The sequence below is a fragment of the Equus asinus genome, chromosome 4 (assembly GCF_041296235.1).
Source record: "Equus asinus isolate D_3611 breed Donkey chromosome 4, EquAss-T2T_v2, whole genome shotgun sequence".
In the NCBI taxonomy this organism is placed as follows: domain Eukaryota; kingdom Metazoa; phylum Chordata; class Mammalia; order Perissodactyla; family Equidae; genus Equus; species Equus asinus.
Window position 1 is genome coordinate 18,667,631 of NC_091793.1, and position 15,117 is coordinate 18,682,747.

Sequence of the window (15,117 nt, forward strand, 5' to 3'; positions counted from 1 at the left end):
GTATATCCCATTGTGCTTGTCCATTCATCAATTGATGGACATTTGGGTTGTTTCCAGTTTGGAGCTATTATGAATAATGCTGCTGTAAACATTCATGTACAAGTTTCTGTGTGAACATACGTTTTCAGTTTTCCTGCATAGTCACCTACGGGTAGAATTGCTGGGTGATACGGTAACTGCATTTAACTTTCGAGAAACTGCCAGACTATTCTCCAAAGCAGCTGCATCATTTTACATTCCCATCAGCAGTGTGTGAGTTCCAATTTCTCCACTTCCTCACCAACACTTGTTTTATCTGACTTTTTGAGTATAGTCATCTTAGTGGGTGTGAAGTGGTATCTTATTGTGGTTTTGGTTTGTATTTCCCTGATGGCTAATGACGTTGAGCATCTTTTCATATACTTATTGTCCATTTGTATATCTTCTTTGGGAAATACTCAGATCCTTTGCCAATTTTTTTTTTTAAAGATTTTATTTTTTCCTTTTTCTCCCCAAAGCCCCCTGGTACATAGTTATATATTCTTCGTTGTGGGTCCTTCTAGTTGTGGCATGTGGGACGCTGCCTCAGCGTGGTTTGATGAGCAGTGCCATGTCCACGCCCAGGATTCGAACCAACGAAACACTGGGCCGCCTGCAGCAGAGCACACGAACTTAACCACTCGGCCACGGGGCCAGCCCCTCCTTTGCGAATTTTTTAATTGGGTTATTTGTCTTTATTATTTGGTTGTAAGAGTTCTTTATATATTCTAGATACTTATTGGATATAGGATTTGCACAGATTTTCTCCCATTCTGTGAGTTCTCTTTTCACTTTCTCGATGGTGTCTTTTGAAGCACAAAAGTTTTTCATTTCCATAAAGTCGAATTCATCTGGTGTTTTCTTTCATTGCTTGTGTTTTGGGTGTCATTTCTAAGAAACCATTGCCTAAAGCAAGCTCCCAAAGATTTACACCTATTTTCTTCTAGGAGCTTTATAGTCTTGGCTCTTACATTTAGGTCTTTGATCCATTTTGGATTGATTTTTTATGTGCTGTGAGATAGGAGTGCAACTTCATTCTTTTGTGTATGGCGATCCACTTGTAATAGCATCATTTGTTGAAAAGACCATTCTTTTCCCCCATTGAATTATCTTGGCATCCTCTTGAAATCATTTGGCTGTAAATGTGAGGGTTTATTTCTGGACTCTCAGTTCTATTCCATTGGTGTATTTGTCTGTCCTTATGCCTATACCGCACTGTCTTGATTACTGTAGCTTTATAGTAAATTTTTAAATCATGCAGTGCAAATCTTCCAACTTTGTTTTTCATGTTCAAGATTTATCTGGCTATTCTTGAACTTCCCTTAAATTTCCACATGAATTTTAAGATATCTTTTATTTTTAAGATAAGTCCCATCAACAAACAATATTAAGTCAAGGTTTGGTATAGAGTCTAAAAGATCTATTCTGAATATGAACACTTTTGAAATACAGACACACAAAGATGACTTTCTCCCTCAGGAAGGGGTAGGAGAGTTACTCATCCGTAATGAGAAGCAGAAAGGAACCAGACACCATAATTAGTTCATTGACAAGCAGAAAAAGTACTGGGTGTTTTCAGTTCGCAATAGGGATCATACTGCATATGGTACCCTCAGAGTTAAAGGTGATTCTAGAACAAGATCTGAAGATGCTTCAACTGCTTTATCCATGGCTACAGTTGCTCTGGGGCAGGGAGGACAAGCCTTGGTCATGGTGCTTGCCATGTGGTTGAGTTTGCACCCTGAGAGCATGGCCTAACCTTGGCACGATCATTCCCAAAAAAAAGAAAAGTTCATGGCAACCTGGGAAGACTCAACCTCGACTCTTCCTGGCTCTGTTGCAGCTGTTCTGCTGGTGTGGAAGCTTCAGCCCAGGGATTCTGATTGTGCATCATACAGAATGTAGATATGTTAAGGCTCCTCAGCTGTAATTGAATCTGTGTAGGAGAATTTTCTGGGGCTTCTAAAAAGAACATCTTAGGTATATTTTAACTGGCAGTTCCATTTGCAGAGTAGACCCCTCCCCACCACACGTGTAGGGCTCTGACCCGGAGAAGGAAGGGTTGTCTCTGAAACAGTCCCAAAGGAGCAGATACAGGTTGGAACTTGGGAAAGAACTGCGGCCTGTTAGAAAGTCCCACCACTTGAGTGGTTTTAGTAGACTGAAGCCGATCAAGTCCTGTCCCCTCAAGCCTTCTACAACTTCGTGTCCATTTTCAAATTTGCCTCTTACTATCTTCATTCACATTCTTCCACAGCTAGATATTTTTGCTTTAAGGCAAACATATGTTTTTTCCTTTTTTTCACTTACTATCAGTCAATTTGCCTTCCCTCTTGCTTCTCGGGCACCTTTGAACTTTTCTTTGAGGGCTCCGATGTTCTGCAGTGGTGGAATTAATGGTATATGTGGTGGGGTCAGGTTTCCCTGCTGTCCAAGCTGAGTAGGCGTGCCTGAGCTGTTCCCTGGGTGCAGCAGCAGTCCTGAGACGCCTGCGTCAGAGACCGGGGACTTAGTGCGACAGCACAGCAAGCAGCAGAGCGGCACGCTTGCGCCGGTGCCTCTCACCGGCCCCAATCCCATCCATCCCGGCGGGTGCTGTGCAGGCAGGGGGTTTGCATCAGAGCCGAGGAACACCGGCTCGGAACACTCGCCGCTTTAGAGTGGACGGAAGCCAGCCTGCTCTTTGTCTGGAGGGAGGGTTCCCTCATCCCCTAGAAGCTGCTCACTGCAAGCACTGCCCTGAGCGGTGGCCCGGGGAAAGAGCCAGCAGGGCACCCTCAGTGTCCCCAGCAAGGACGGGCGGGGCTGCTCAGGGTCGGCAGTTCACCTCTCCCAATGAGTGACCCCCATGCGAACAAGAAAGCTGCGTTGTTGTCCATCTAGTTATTGACAGTTCCCTTTAGGAATTCAGAAAAATTCAGGGAACCCTTGGGGGCTGCTGTCCCCCTTGGAAATTGGTGGATGGTTGTCCTCTTTCTTAACAGTGCGAATGCTGGGTCTCCCGGTGGCCCTCATGGCTTGCATTGTCTGCGAGTGTTTTATTCGTGTTTCTTGATTCTCTGGGAACAGAGGACTTTTGGTCTTGTATTTATTTGGGGGGATCAGATGTTTTATCTGGAGAGCCATAAGTTTGCTTTTATTTCTAGATTATTTACTTTCTAAAGACTCCTTGAAAATGTTCAGCCACATCTTGAAGATCATCCAAACTGGCAATTTCCCACTCCAACTTATTTTTTCAACTAAGTCCCCTATTTCAGCGCGTTCACTGGAGTAACTCCACCCTTGATGACAGACTCATTGCAATGCTTCCAGAGGCGTGTTCTTTTAAGCCAGTTGTCATTGACCAGTTAGACATCCATGAAACCAGCTCTGAAGATTACCAATGCTGTACACCTGTCAGGCTCTTCCTAGGAGTCTGGGAAATTTTTTAATCCTCAAAACATAAGTACACACAGGAGAAACTCTGACGAGCTCAATGTGGGACATCTTCAGGCACCTGGCGGATGTGTCGGAGGCTGCCCCACAGAGGTGTATCTAGTGACCCTGCCATGCGTAGAGGTCGGTCACTGCCCAGAAGCCCATGTCCATTTCAGCCGTTCCTTTCCCCAGATGGGTGTTGACACCTGCTCTGGAGAACTCAGCCCTGCCCTCGGGTCTGGGCGTGGGGTGTGCACCTTCTCACAGACAGCCTGGACTAGTGTCAGGGGAGGAGGGAGCAAGCCAGCTCCCTGGGCCCCGCATCCCCACATGTCCAAATGGATGTGGACCCAGTCATCTCCCAGCCCCTTCCACCAAGACGGTCTGGCCCCAGGACAGAGGTGTGGTGGGAGTCCCTGCTGGTCTGTGCTCAGGGGCCTTGCCAGCTCCAGAAGGCCTCCGCCCTGGCCTCCTCAAGCCCTCTCGTGTCTTCCTTCTCCTCAGAGACAGGCAAGTGCTTTTCTCGGGCCAAGGCCTCACCCCAGGCCCAGCTGTCCTGCAGCAAGGTGGGCAGTGTGGAGAGCTGCTTCCTTTCCTGCCCGGCCCACACACTCTTCATGCCAGGTAACCTGAGGCTGTCCCGAGATGGCCTGGTGGGCGGGGGGCTTCCTTCCCTGGGGTCCAGCCCCTGCTCCCTACTGTTCTCCAGGAGAGAGCCCCACCCAGGGGTGATCACTGAGTGATCCTGGGCAGCTGTCAGGTTCTCTGTGGACTGCAGTGTCCCTCTCAACAAGTGCAGTGGCTCATTCCTGCCCAGCCACTTACTCCATAGCCGTGTGGCAGAAATGAACTGACACAAGGGTCAGTCCTGACCTTCATCTAATTCATTGACCCCTCTGAGGCCCCTAGCCTCTGGGGGTGCTGGAAGGGAGGGGCACCCAGGCCCACTTCATCACTGGCCTCTCTGCAGACTCGGAAAACAGCTATAGCCTGAGCTGCGGTGTCCCAAGTCTCCAGGGCAAGACGCTACAGAAACGCAACAGCACCAGCTCCGGCGCCGGGCCCAGCTGCTCAGGTAGCCCCTGGCCTGTCCATGCCGCACGCACCTGGACAACCCTTGACTTTGCATCCAGCACCATGCTCGGGGGAGAGAGAGGGGTATGCCCAGGGAAAAGCTTCCTGCCTGGGGCCTGTGCAGCATGGCCCATTGTGCTGGGGAGAGAAGAGCAGGGCTGGGACCTAGAAGCAAGCAGGTTGCAGGCTGAGTCCAAGCTCAGGGGCAGTGGACCGTGGAAGGGCCCTTCTGGCTCTGAGGCTCAGGGCCACGGTTCCAGACGGTTCAGTGACCTTAAAGCGCTATGAGTCTATGAGTCTCAGACTCAGTTTCAGTGGAGTGAGCCATATCTGCTGTGGCCGTGAGGTTCTAAAAGCTCCCAGAGTCAGAGCTATCCTGGAAGACCCTGCCCCAGAAGTACCGGAGCATGGTCCCATGGGGACCGACTGGCCAGGTCCCGGTCAGCACCGAGCAGCCAGTTCTCCAGCCGGCAGGAGCAAGAGGCTGTGTCATCAGCGGCTTTTCCTGTTCGGGGTGCTGGATCCGGTGGTAGGGCTGCCTTGTGTATCACATGCGCGCATGTGTGCATGATCAGCAGGCACAACATGATTCTGAGCATCTGTGATCGTAGGGGTCTTTAGTTCAGGGGACTGTGATTTGCTTTCAAAGGAGTTAGTGGTTCTGGACATCCGTATTGTTTCAAAGCCCCTCCCCTTCCTTGCTTCCCTCTCTCTTCTGTTCTGCCCCCTTTCCCGAAAGCTCGAGCTGTGTGATCTGCCTTTGGTGATGGGTAGGAGGTGGAGGCCTTGCAGGGGGAGAAATGAGGCAGCGGAGGTTCCCCCACCCCCAGCTTCTGGGGGACTTGTCCCCCAAGAGTCCCCTTATACTCAGGAACTCCCTCTGCAGCCCCTGGCCACCACCGCCTCCCTGCCTACAGGAGAGGCCACCACTTGGGGGAATTTTGGCTTTCCCCAGGTGCCCCCGACACTCCCATCAGGCAGAAGGCCCGCTTCAAGATCCGAGATGCCAAATGCCACCTCCAGGCCCGCAGCCGGGAGCCAGCAAAGGAGGCCCTGAGGCAGCTGCTGCTGGGTGAGTGGGCTGCCCTGGTGCCAACCGACATGGGGGGGGGGCTCCCCGTGCCTGGGGACCAGGGTCCAGTGGGGCTGAGTTTCCAAGGGTAGGGCCTTTCTTTGTCCTCACCACCATGGTTCCTTAGCCCCACTCCTGGTTCACTGTAGACAGCGGTATTGTCCCTTGGGAAGAAGGCTAGGGATTGGGTGGAAAATTTGGGTCCCCCAGCATCCCTGGGGTCCATCATCCCTGCGTTGATGGGGGTTAAGTGAGCTCCTCCAGAGCAAGGGCTTTCTGCGTAGGCTGCTTGTGTCCAAATGGAGGGAACACAGGGCTCACTCAGCAGCTCTTTCTTAAATGAGGGTGGCCAAGAAGGATGTTCTGGGGTGGGGGAACAGTACCACAAAAGCGTGCTGAGAAGGGCCCACAGGAAAGCATCCCAGCTCGGTCTCCGTGAAGATTCCTGAGCACCTTAGGGTTCCGGTGCAAAGCTGACAAACCTCAGCACTCAGCAAGCCTAACCTGGGCCAAGTTGCCCTGAGCTGGGCTGCACAGCTTCCCTAAGGAATATGCACAAGGGGCCTCCATATGCAGCAGTGCGATGGTCTCAGAAGGGCTGGGTGCAGGGCCTGGCTCAGCCACCAACCCCTCATGAGATCTCAAGCCAGCCCTAGCCTTCTCCAGCCTCAGTTTCCTCATCTGCACCGTGGACCATTAGGCAAGGTGGGACCCTTGTTGACGGCAGTCTGTGATAGGGCTAGGTAGGACCCTGCTCCCTACCCTATGCCACCTTTGCCACAGTGGTCCCTTCCTTGTCCAGAAAACTGCCACGTGACCTTTGTGACCCTCAAGTGTGACTCCTCCAAGAAGAGGCGCCGTGGCCGAAAGTCCCCATCCAAGGAGGTGACTCACATCACAGCAGAGTTTGAGGTTGAGACAAAGATGGAAGAGGCTTCAGGTGGGTGAGGGGTTCCTTCATGGGCTGCTCAGGGCCTCAGGGAGGCCAGCAGACTGGGAAGGCTGGCGAGGGTCTGCCGGGCATGAAGCTGGGCTCCCACCCGAGCCCTGGCTACTGGAGGTAGAGTCTGGCCAGGCAAGTGGGCCAACTGGCAGGGATCAGTGTAGGTCCATAACACCACTGCCCATAGCCCAGGATGGAGCGGAGGCCCAGGGCAATGAGAGGAGCAGGGCTGGGGCCCCCCAGTGACAGGCACACAGCCTCACCCACCCCCCGTGCCCTCGTTGGGGCCTGGAAGCGCTGACGCCTGCAGGTCCCCAGAACAGTCAAGCCAAGGACCTGTCTCTCCCAGGTTCCAGAGCGGGGCGTGTAATGCGGCATTTGTTTCATACCGGTGCTTTCCTCTTGGCTGTAAATGAGTGTTGAGTTGTGACCGGAGTTGAGATCTGTCAGCAAATGTGTGCTGTATGTGCCCAGCCCTGGGCACTGTGGAAAGAGGGGATCAGACCATGGTCCCTGCACTAGTGACACTCCCAGCACTGGAAGGGCAGACATGCACACAAAGTACCCAGTGCCAAGGGGGACTCTGGATGGTGGGGGCATGAGAACAAACAGGGCACAGAGCTGAGGTCTCTCCCCAAGAGAGACACCCAGGAAGTCTTCCCAAAGGAGGTGCCATTTGAATCAGGACTTGAAATCAAAGTTCACCAAGTGGAAGAGGTTGCAGTGAGTGGCATTCTGGCAGAAGGAATAGAATAGGCAAAAACAGGGGCCGGCCCCGTGGCCGAGTGGTTAAGTTCTCGCACTCTGCTTTGGCGGCCCAGGGTTTTGCCACTTCGGATCCACAGACATGGCACTGCTCATCAGGCCACGCTAAGGTGATGTCCCACATAGCACAACCAGAAGGACCTACAACTATAGTATACAACTATGCACTGGGGGGCTTTGGGGAGGAGAAGAAGAAGAAGAAGAAAAGGTTGGCAGCAGATGTTAGTTCAGGTGCCAATCTTACAAAAACAAACAAACAAAAAAGAATAGACAAAAGCACAGAGGTCAGAGAGAGCAGGTTGTGTTCAGGAAGCAGTGAGGAGGGCAGCATGGCTAGAAAGAGTTCACAGTGAGGGTCACAGTGCTGGGGGTTAGCGCTGGCGAAGCAGGCAGGGCCCAGACCACAAGGGGCCTTGGATTCAAGGCCAGCGAGCTGGACATTATCCTAAGGACAGTGGCAGCCTCGAAGGGGTCTGAGTGGAGGGAGGAGCACCCATCAGCGAGTCGTGCCCTGGGGAGGTGATGTGTTGGCAGCAGCAGAGGCCAGGTCTCTACTCAGATCTGCTGCAGGGCCTTGAGCAGGTCTTACCTCTCGGAACCTCAGTCTCCTCATCTGTCAGATGGACACAACAATGGTGCCTCGCCACAGGGCTGCTGCAAGAATGCGCTCCAAGCAGAGACTTGGCCCACCTCAGTGCCTGGCAGAGGGGAAGGCTCTGGGAAAAGGCCGCTCCCAGGGGGGTTTCCAGTTATGGTGTCTCCCACCCCTGCAGAGACCTGCCAAGCGGACTGCCTGCGGAAGCGAGCCGAGCAGAGCTTGCAGGCTGCCATCAAGACTCTGCGGAAGTCCGTTAGCCGGCAGCATTTCTCCGTCCAGCTCGCCGGCACTGAGTACGAGGTGGCCCAGCGGCCAAGCAAGGCCCTGGAGGGCCAGGGGGCATGCGTCACAGGCCAGGTGCTACAGGATGGCAAATGCGGTGAGTCCCTGTCCACAGCCACTCAGATGTCTACTGCAAACTTACTGTGTCCTTTCCACCCGCAGGCTGGGGAAACAGCACATGAGGGAGACAGACCAGGAGGGGACAAAGAGGCATCGTATACTCATCATAGTGGCTGTCACTTAAAGAGCGCTCCCCTGGTGCCTGGCCCTGGGCAGGGCTCTCACTGGGTCAGCGTCTATACGTGTGACCCTGCCCACAGTCCTGAAGAGGGATGGGATAGGGAGAGCAGACCAGCAGGGCCACAGTGGAGGGGGCGTGAGGAGCACGGGGACCAGTCCATGTGGTTGGAGGAGGCCTCCCGGAGGAGGAGCAGAGCGAAGATACACGTGAGGCTGAGGGCCACCAGGGGTGCAGCGGCGCTGCAGGGACGCAGTGAGGCCAGGGCCACAGCGGGGGCTCAGGCAGGGCGGCCAGGCGGCATCCCAGCGAAGGCAGCTGGTCAGTGCCCGCTCTTCAGCGCCCCCATCAGCAGGCACAGGATTTTGACCCAGCGGGCCACCCGTTCCTCCACCTTATTCACCATTTTTCCTCTGCAACTGATTAGGATTTTCTGGGGTTGTATTCTGAGTTTACACCAACATCCTGCTCCTCATCAAACTTCACCCACCAGCCGTCGCACTCACTGACAAGGGCTGCGCTAACTAGTTTATTAGTCCGCATGTAGGAAAGCCCTCCCTTCCCCCTCACCTATGTGTGTATGTGTGCATGTACGTGTGTGTCTGTATTTATATCAGTGTGGACTCACAGATTTCTCTTTTACTCTGAATTGTGATTCATTCCTAACACTATTCCATTCAGTGCTCAGACTGTCCCCAATGAGGCAGTGTGCACCCCATCAGGCTGGCTTCTGTGTCCTTAGACGTGTCCCCTCACTTGTTGAGCATTCTCTTATTGTCTGGCACTAAAGATGTTTCAGACTCAACTTGTGCTTTCCCAGCCTCTGCCCCGGAATCAGCCACATCTCCAAGGAGCCCTGGTTCCTTTTAGAGGAGGGTGACACGTAGAAACCAAAAGCTGGGGTGCACATTGCCACTGGAGTATCATTGCGGCTGGGCCCTCCCATTGGACAGAACTAGAAAGTATAGATCTGCACACATATACCCACGTATGCACCTGTATTGTTTCTGTAGCTGCCTCATGGTTCTTTCTAACCTTCCCTCTCTCCATGTTTCTAAATAGCTTCTCCACTGAGACATTTGGCTCCATTTCTCCTTAACTCACTTTCTCAGTCAGTTTCCCTGTTTACTCATCACCTTGCTTATTTGCTCAGTGCAGCCAGCCACACTGACTTGCTCTTCAGCCCAGCGTCTCTGCACCATCCTCAGCAGCCAGGCCTTCCTGCCCATGCCTCTGTCACTCCCCCAACCCCACTGCACAGCCCTAGCTCATAAGGTGCCAACTCCACCACTTGGGGAAGGAATGGGGAGGGCGAGTGAGCTTGGTTTGGATGAAATGACTGTGGGATGTCCAGAGGCAGTTGATACATAGGCCGAGGGGTCAGGGCTGGAGAGCAGGATGGGGGGTGGAGAGAGAATAAAGGCTCCGATGGAGCCCTGGGACACAGACATTTATGAGAGGGCTGAGGGGGAGGGGTCTGTAGAGGACCCTGAGCAAGAGCAGCCAGGAAGGGGCACAAGACCAAGGTCAGGCCTCCAGGGTCCTCACCGATGGCTGCCACATGGCTCCTACCCCTGGCTCTTCTGGGATGAATCTGGGCCCCTCTGCTCCCTTTGAGCCACAGGGACGAGGGCTGTGCCCTATCTGGTAGGACAGAGCCTGGGCTTGAGGTGGACTGCCTGGCACAGCTCCCCACCTCTGCCACCAGCAATCTCTCCACTTTGCCCCGACAGTGGCCTGTGGGCCTGGGACCTACTTCAGCGGAGAGCCCGGCCAGTGTGTGCCATGCACAGCAGGGACCTACCAGGATGGGGACGGCCAGCTCAGCTGCACACCGTGCCCCAGCAATGACGGGCTTGGCCTGGCTGGTGCCCGCAACGTATCTGAATGTGGAGGCGAGTTTGGGCTCACCCTGGAAGGAGAGGCCGGGGCGGGGACGGGGGCGCCTCCTGTCTCCACTGAGGCTCCCAGAGCAAAGGCCCGGGTGCTTCGTGACACTTCATGAGGCTCTTTCTGTCCCCAGAGCCTGTCATGACTTCTATGCAGCTACACTTGCAAATGTGTTGCAGACCCACGGTACCCACGTGTCAGAGGGCACGGCAGTTAGCAAGCACTGGGCTGCACTCTGTACTTTAAAATTGCATCACGCAGTTTGGAAAAGACTTTACAGTTACAAACACTGATCATTTACAGGTCAGCTTTGGTTTATAATGGAGGTACGTGGTGCTCTGTCAAGTCCATTAGATTTTATGGAGCACTCCATCACCATCAGAATGCTCTATGGAGTGTGCCATGTGCTTGGCCAGGACCATGCTCTACACAAAGAACTTTACACTTGCCCTATACGGGGTTTGGAAAGCCCTTGTTCAATTTACCAAGCTCAATTTGGTTTGCAAAGAGCTTTTTCAGTTACTACCCGACTTAACCTCATCTGTGAGATGGGCTCAAACCCCACCCCCCATCAGCCTCCATTGGCGGGCCACTGTGGGGATCACCCAAGAGAATGGGTGGGAAAGGTGTGCCTGCAGGGTGGGTGCATCGGATCCTTAGGGTGATGAAGACAGCTAGCCTTTTCTGAGGGACAGGAGACATCAGAGCCCAGCCCTGAGTCTCTGCAGGCTGGCCGGCAGCCCTCTGACCCAATACCCTCTCCAGGAGTGTGGTCTCTGCCCCTAGGGGGGATGGTGACTGTTAGGGAGCCCAGAGTGGCCGCTGGTGGGAGCAGAGGATTCTAGGATCAGAGCTGAGGCCACTCACTCAGCACCAGAACACCCTCTGCATCCTGACTTTCTGCTAGAATGTGTGGTCCCCTCCCTCTGTCCCAGCTGTGCCCTTGGGGACCTCACAAACCCCCTCCTCTGCTCTGGCCCAGCCCTGCAGATGGACAAGGCAGCATCAGCCTAGGGCTCAACGGCCCCAGTTCCTCATGTGCAGACTCAGTGTGCCTGCCCCCCAGGGAGAGCCCCTCTGAAATAAATGACCTCCCACCTCCACGTGTAGGGTCCACACTTCCCCAAAGAGCAACTTCTGTGTTCTTCAACCTGCAGCCCTACTTGTTGGTGGGAGAAGTAAGGCCAGGCCTGGCCAACGCCACACAGCCCGTGAGCCTCTAGCAGCATCCAGACTGGGGGCCAGGCCTCGGGCAGCCCAGGCCTCCTCCTCCAGGTCCCCCCCACCCCCAGCCTCGGTGCCTTGGTGCCTTTCCCGAGGGCTGAGAGCGGAGCATGGACCGAGGCAACCCCTCTGGCCAGCCTGAGCCATGACCTCTGACTTCCAGGCCAGTGCTCTGCAGGCTTTTTCTCCACCGACGGCTTCAGGCCCTGCCAGGCCTGCCCTGTGGGCACATACCAGCCCGAACCTGGGCGCACCGGCTGCTTCCCCTGCGGAGGGGGGTTGCTCACCAAGCACGAGGGCACTGCCTCCTTCGAAGACTGTGAGGCCAAAGGTGAGGACCCCTCCACTCACCCCATGGGGCGGGGCGGGGCTGCTCAGGGACCTTTTCCCTCAATCCTCTCATGCCCTGCCCTGGCAAACCTCCAGAGTCGAGGAGCCTGGAGCCTTCAGGTGGTGGACACTGGTGACCAGCACTGTTCCACACACTGGGACAGGGACAACACGGGGTCCAACACAAGCTGGCCCAAGGCTTCCAGATGAGAGGGCCAGGCGGGCGCAGTAGTTACAGTCTGGAGCTTTGAGCCCCAGAAGCAATAAGGGGAGCCGCCAGCTCCTCTGAGCACTGGGGCGGGCTTTGAGCTGACCCTAGAAGGAAGGTTGGCACGGGGAGGGGGAGTTTGTGAAGAAGTCGCGAGGCAGCAGGGGCAGTGGGGTGAGGTAGAGGCCTCACCTTAACTGAGACCCGCCCTACAGCGCCTGCAGTCCAGCCGTTGCATCCACTCTGCCCCAGGCCGCACTCTCCTCTGATGACCCTGCTTCCCCTTCCACAAGCTGCCTCTCAGCCATCAGCCTTTGGGGCAGCTCTCCCCACCTGCTGAACAGGCAGACTGCTCTGAATCCTCTGGTCTGAAAATGAAGACCCTAACTCTTGAGTTCCCCCTCCCCTCCAGCTCCCCTTTCCTGTTAACCTTGTAGAAAGAGTGTCTGGGTTCCACTCTCTCCTGAATCCCACTAGCCAGTCAGACTGTCACCCCTACTGCTCCCAGCAGTTGCTTCCATCACAGCCACCTGTAGGATCCCTGCATTGCTGGAGCCCTAGTCACTTCTCAGTCCGTATCTCCCATGACAGTGGCCCCTTCAGCACCTGTCCTGGGCCCCCGCTCAGCATCCCCCACTCAGCCTCCCCCACTCCCTCACCCCAGTAGGATGTCCCAGGCTGGATGCACTCGCTCTTGAGTCTGGATAAACATCTGCTCAGTTTAAATAGTCTCTGTCTCCAGTCCAGCCTCTCCCCCAAACTCCACTTTGCACCCTCTCGCCAGGAGACAGCTCCACGTTGTGTCTCACAAGCACCTCCAACCCCACATGTCCAGAGTCCCCTCATCCTCTCCCCACAGTCTCCCCGCTCCGGTCCTCGGCAGCTCCATCCTGCCAGGTGCTCACAGGAACCTTGGAGTCACCCTGAGTCCTCATTCCCTCCCCCCTCACATCCAGTCTGTCCACGGCCACTGCCAGCTCCATTTTCTAAGCAGACCCAGACTGTAGGGACTTCTTGCTACCCCACTGCTGCCCCTCTGATCCAGGCCACCACCACCACTCCCAGGATCACCCTGACCTGTCCTGCCTGTCCACCTGTCCACCTCTGCCCCCCACCCCCAAAGCCCACTCCCAGGGAAGCAGCCTGGAACACGCAGCAGCTCCGGGTGGCCCTCCTCACTCAGAGGAAAGCCTAGTCCTCACTGTGGCCCCCAGGACCCCGTGAGCTCACCCACATGACCCCTGACCCCCCTCCGGCCAGCACCGCCTCGATCCCTCCACTCCAGCCACGCCTGGCACGTACACACACCCCACCTGAGGGCCTGTGCTTTACACTCCCTCCCCCGGATAGCCTCACAGCTAGCCCTGCACTGCTCAGTCTCCACTCAGAATCCCCTCAGTGCCGCCCTCCCTGGCCTCCCTCTCGAGAACTCCACACCTGGCCTTAGAACGTTTCACTCCCCAGGCATCCCACCGAGCACACGAACTACGCCGCTTGGGGTGTAGTGTGAGTAGGAGGTCAGCCACAGGGGCAGGGACTTGTCCGGTTCGCACACTGCTCGGTCCCCTGTGGTCCACAGCACACTGTGCGCAGTTATGGATGGGATCAGGGCACAGAGGGGTCTGCCTGTTCAGGGGCTAGGTGAGAGGTCACTGGGTGGCGGGGAAGGCCTTGAACTCTGTGCTGAGACAGACCTCAAGGTCTGGGAGGCCCCGGGGAGAATGCCCGTCGCCCTTTCCCACCAACACCACACCCCCACAGTGCACTGCTCCCCGGGCCACCATTACAACACCACCACCCACCGGTGCATCCGCTGTCCCGTCGGCACCTACCAGCCCGAGTTTGGCCAGAACCACTGTATCACCTGTCCAGGCAACACCAGCACAGACTTCGATGGCTCCACCAACGTCACACACTGCAAGAGTAGGTGCTGCTCCTCCCGCATCCGGGGGACTGGGAACGCTGGGAGGCACTTGGGGGCAGGTTGGGGGTGCAGGGTGAGCCCTGACCTCACATGGTGTCTGAGGGGAGACTGTGACTCCTCTCTGCTCCCTCATACCGATGCATCCCTCAGTGGGATGCCCACGGGAATCCTGCATCCATCCAGAGCCCTGTGGCACCAAGGGTGCAGCCTGGCCTGTCCCGCTCCTCAGAGCGACATGATTGCACCCATCCTGTGTGCCAGGCCAGGCCCTGCTCGAGCTCTGGGTCTCTAGAGGGAAAAGCCAGGCCCTGTGCCAGGGAGGGTGCAGAAGGCTTGTGGGGCAGCTGCCAAGGGCCAGGCCCTGCAGCTCTGAAGGCCACACCATCTAGACTGCCAACTGGGCACAAACTGACACCCTGAGCTGCGGGAAGCAGGATGCTAAGTGTGTACAAGGTGTGGAAGTGCAAGAAGAGGATCAGATGGGCTTCTCATGTGTACAAGCTCAGTTTAGCTAAAACAAAAGTGGACAGCATAAGACAGTTTGGGTAATAGATAATATCCAACTCCTTACTTAGCAAGACCTTTGGGGATAACAAGGAGGATGCTCTCTTTATTTCAGGTATTTTTAATTCATTTTTCAGAGTCCTTTGGGGCATATTTTCTGGTATTTTGCCCTTTTCCTAATCAGTGTCCAGCCAGTTATCCCTTTCCTGGGTTGCCGGTCATGTCTGGAACAGCCTAAAGGCACAGAAAGGGATTTAATCCTGGAGGTGGACGCCATCCCCTCTGCCCAGGGCTGCCTCCCACCTGGGCTCGTGGCCTCCGGGGGCAGGAGAGCAGGTGCACTGGTGGAGCTCGGTAGAGACACGGTTTTACACGTCCTAATGAGTAAAAGCAGGGAAACCAAATGGGAGGGAAGTTTCTGGAATAATAAGGTGAACATGAAACGTTTCCCAGAAATTTTGACTTGAGAAGATATTTAAATGAAATGTATGAAAAAATTAAGTCGATTTAATATTTATCTTCAGTTCTATTTGCAGAACTCAGGTTAAGGCTAGGAACTGTTTAGCTCATAAAAAGGTCACTTTTGGCCTCTTCAGGACACACAGTTTAGCTACGAAGGAGAGGAAAGGG

General features: G+C 55.0%; 1 protein-coding gene across 2 annotated transcripts in view; it reads left to right on the plus strand.

Annotated features, from left to right (window-relative positions):
• Positions 1-15,117, plus strand: part of SCUBE1 (signal peptide, CUB domain and EGF like domain containing 1) — a 135,034-nt gene that overhangs the window by 114,243 nt on the left and 5,674 nt on the right. For both annotated transcript variants that reach the window (XM_044778191.2, XM_044778198.2), the window contains 8 exons: positions 3,940-4,059; positions 4,406-4,510; positions 5,465-5,581; positions 6,384-6,521; positions 8,063-8,266; positions 10,141-10,302; positions 11,685-11,852; positions 13,821-13,982. In XM_044778191.2, the coding sequence (XP_044634126.1) occupies positions 3,940-4,059; positions 4,406-4,510; positions 5,465-5,581; positions 6,384-6,521; positions 8,063-8,266; positions 10,141-10,302; positions 11,685-11,852; positions 13,821-13,982 (1,176 nt within the window). The remainder of the gene's footprint in view (positions 1-3,939; positions 4,060-4,405; positions 4,511-5,464; positions 5,582-6,383; positions 6,522-8,062; positions 8,267-10,140; positions 10,303-11,684; positions 11,853-13,820; positions 13,983-15,117) is intronic.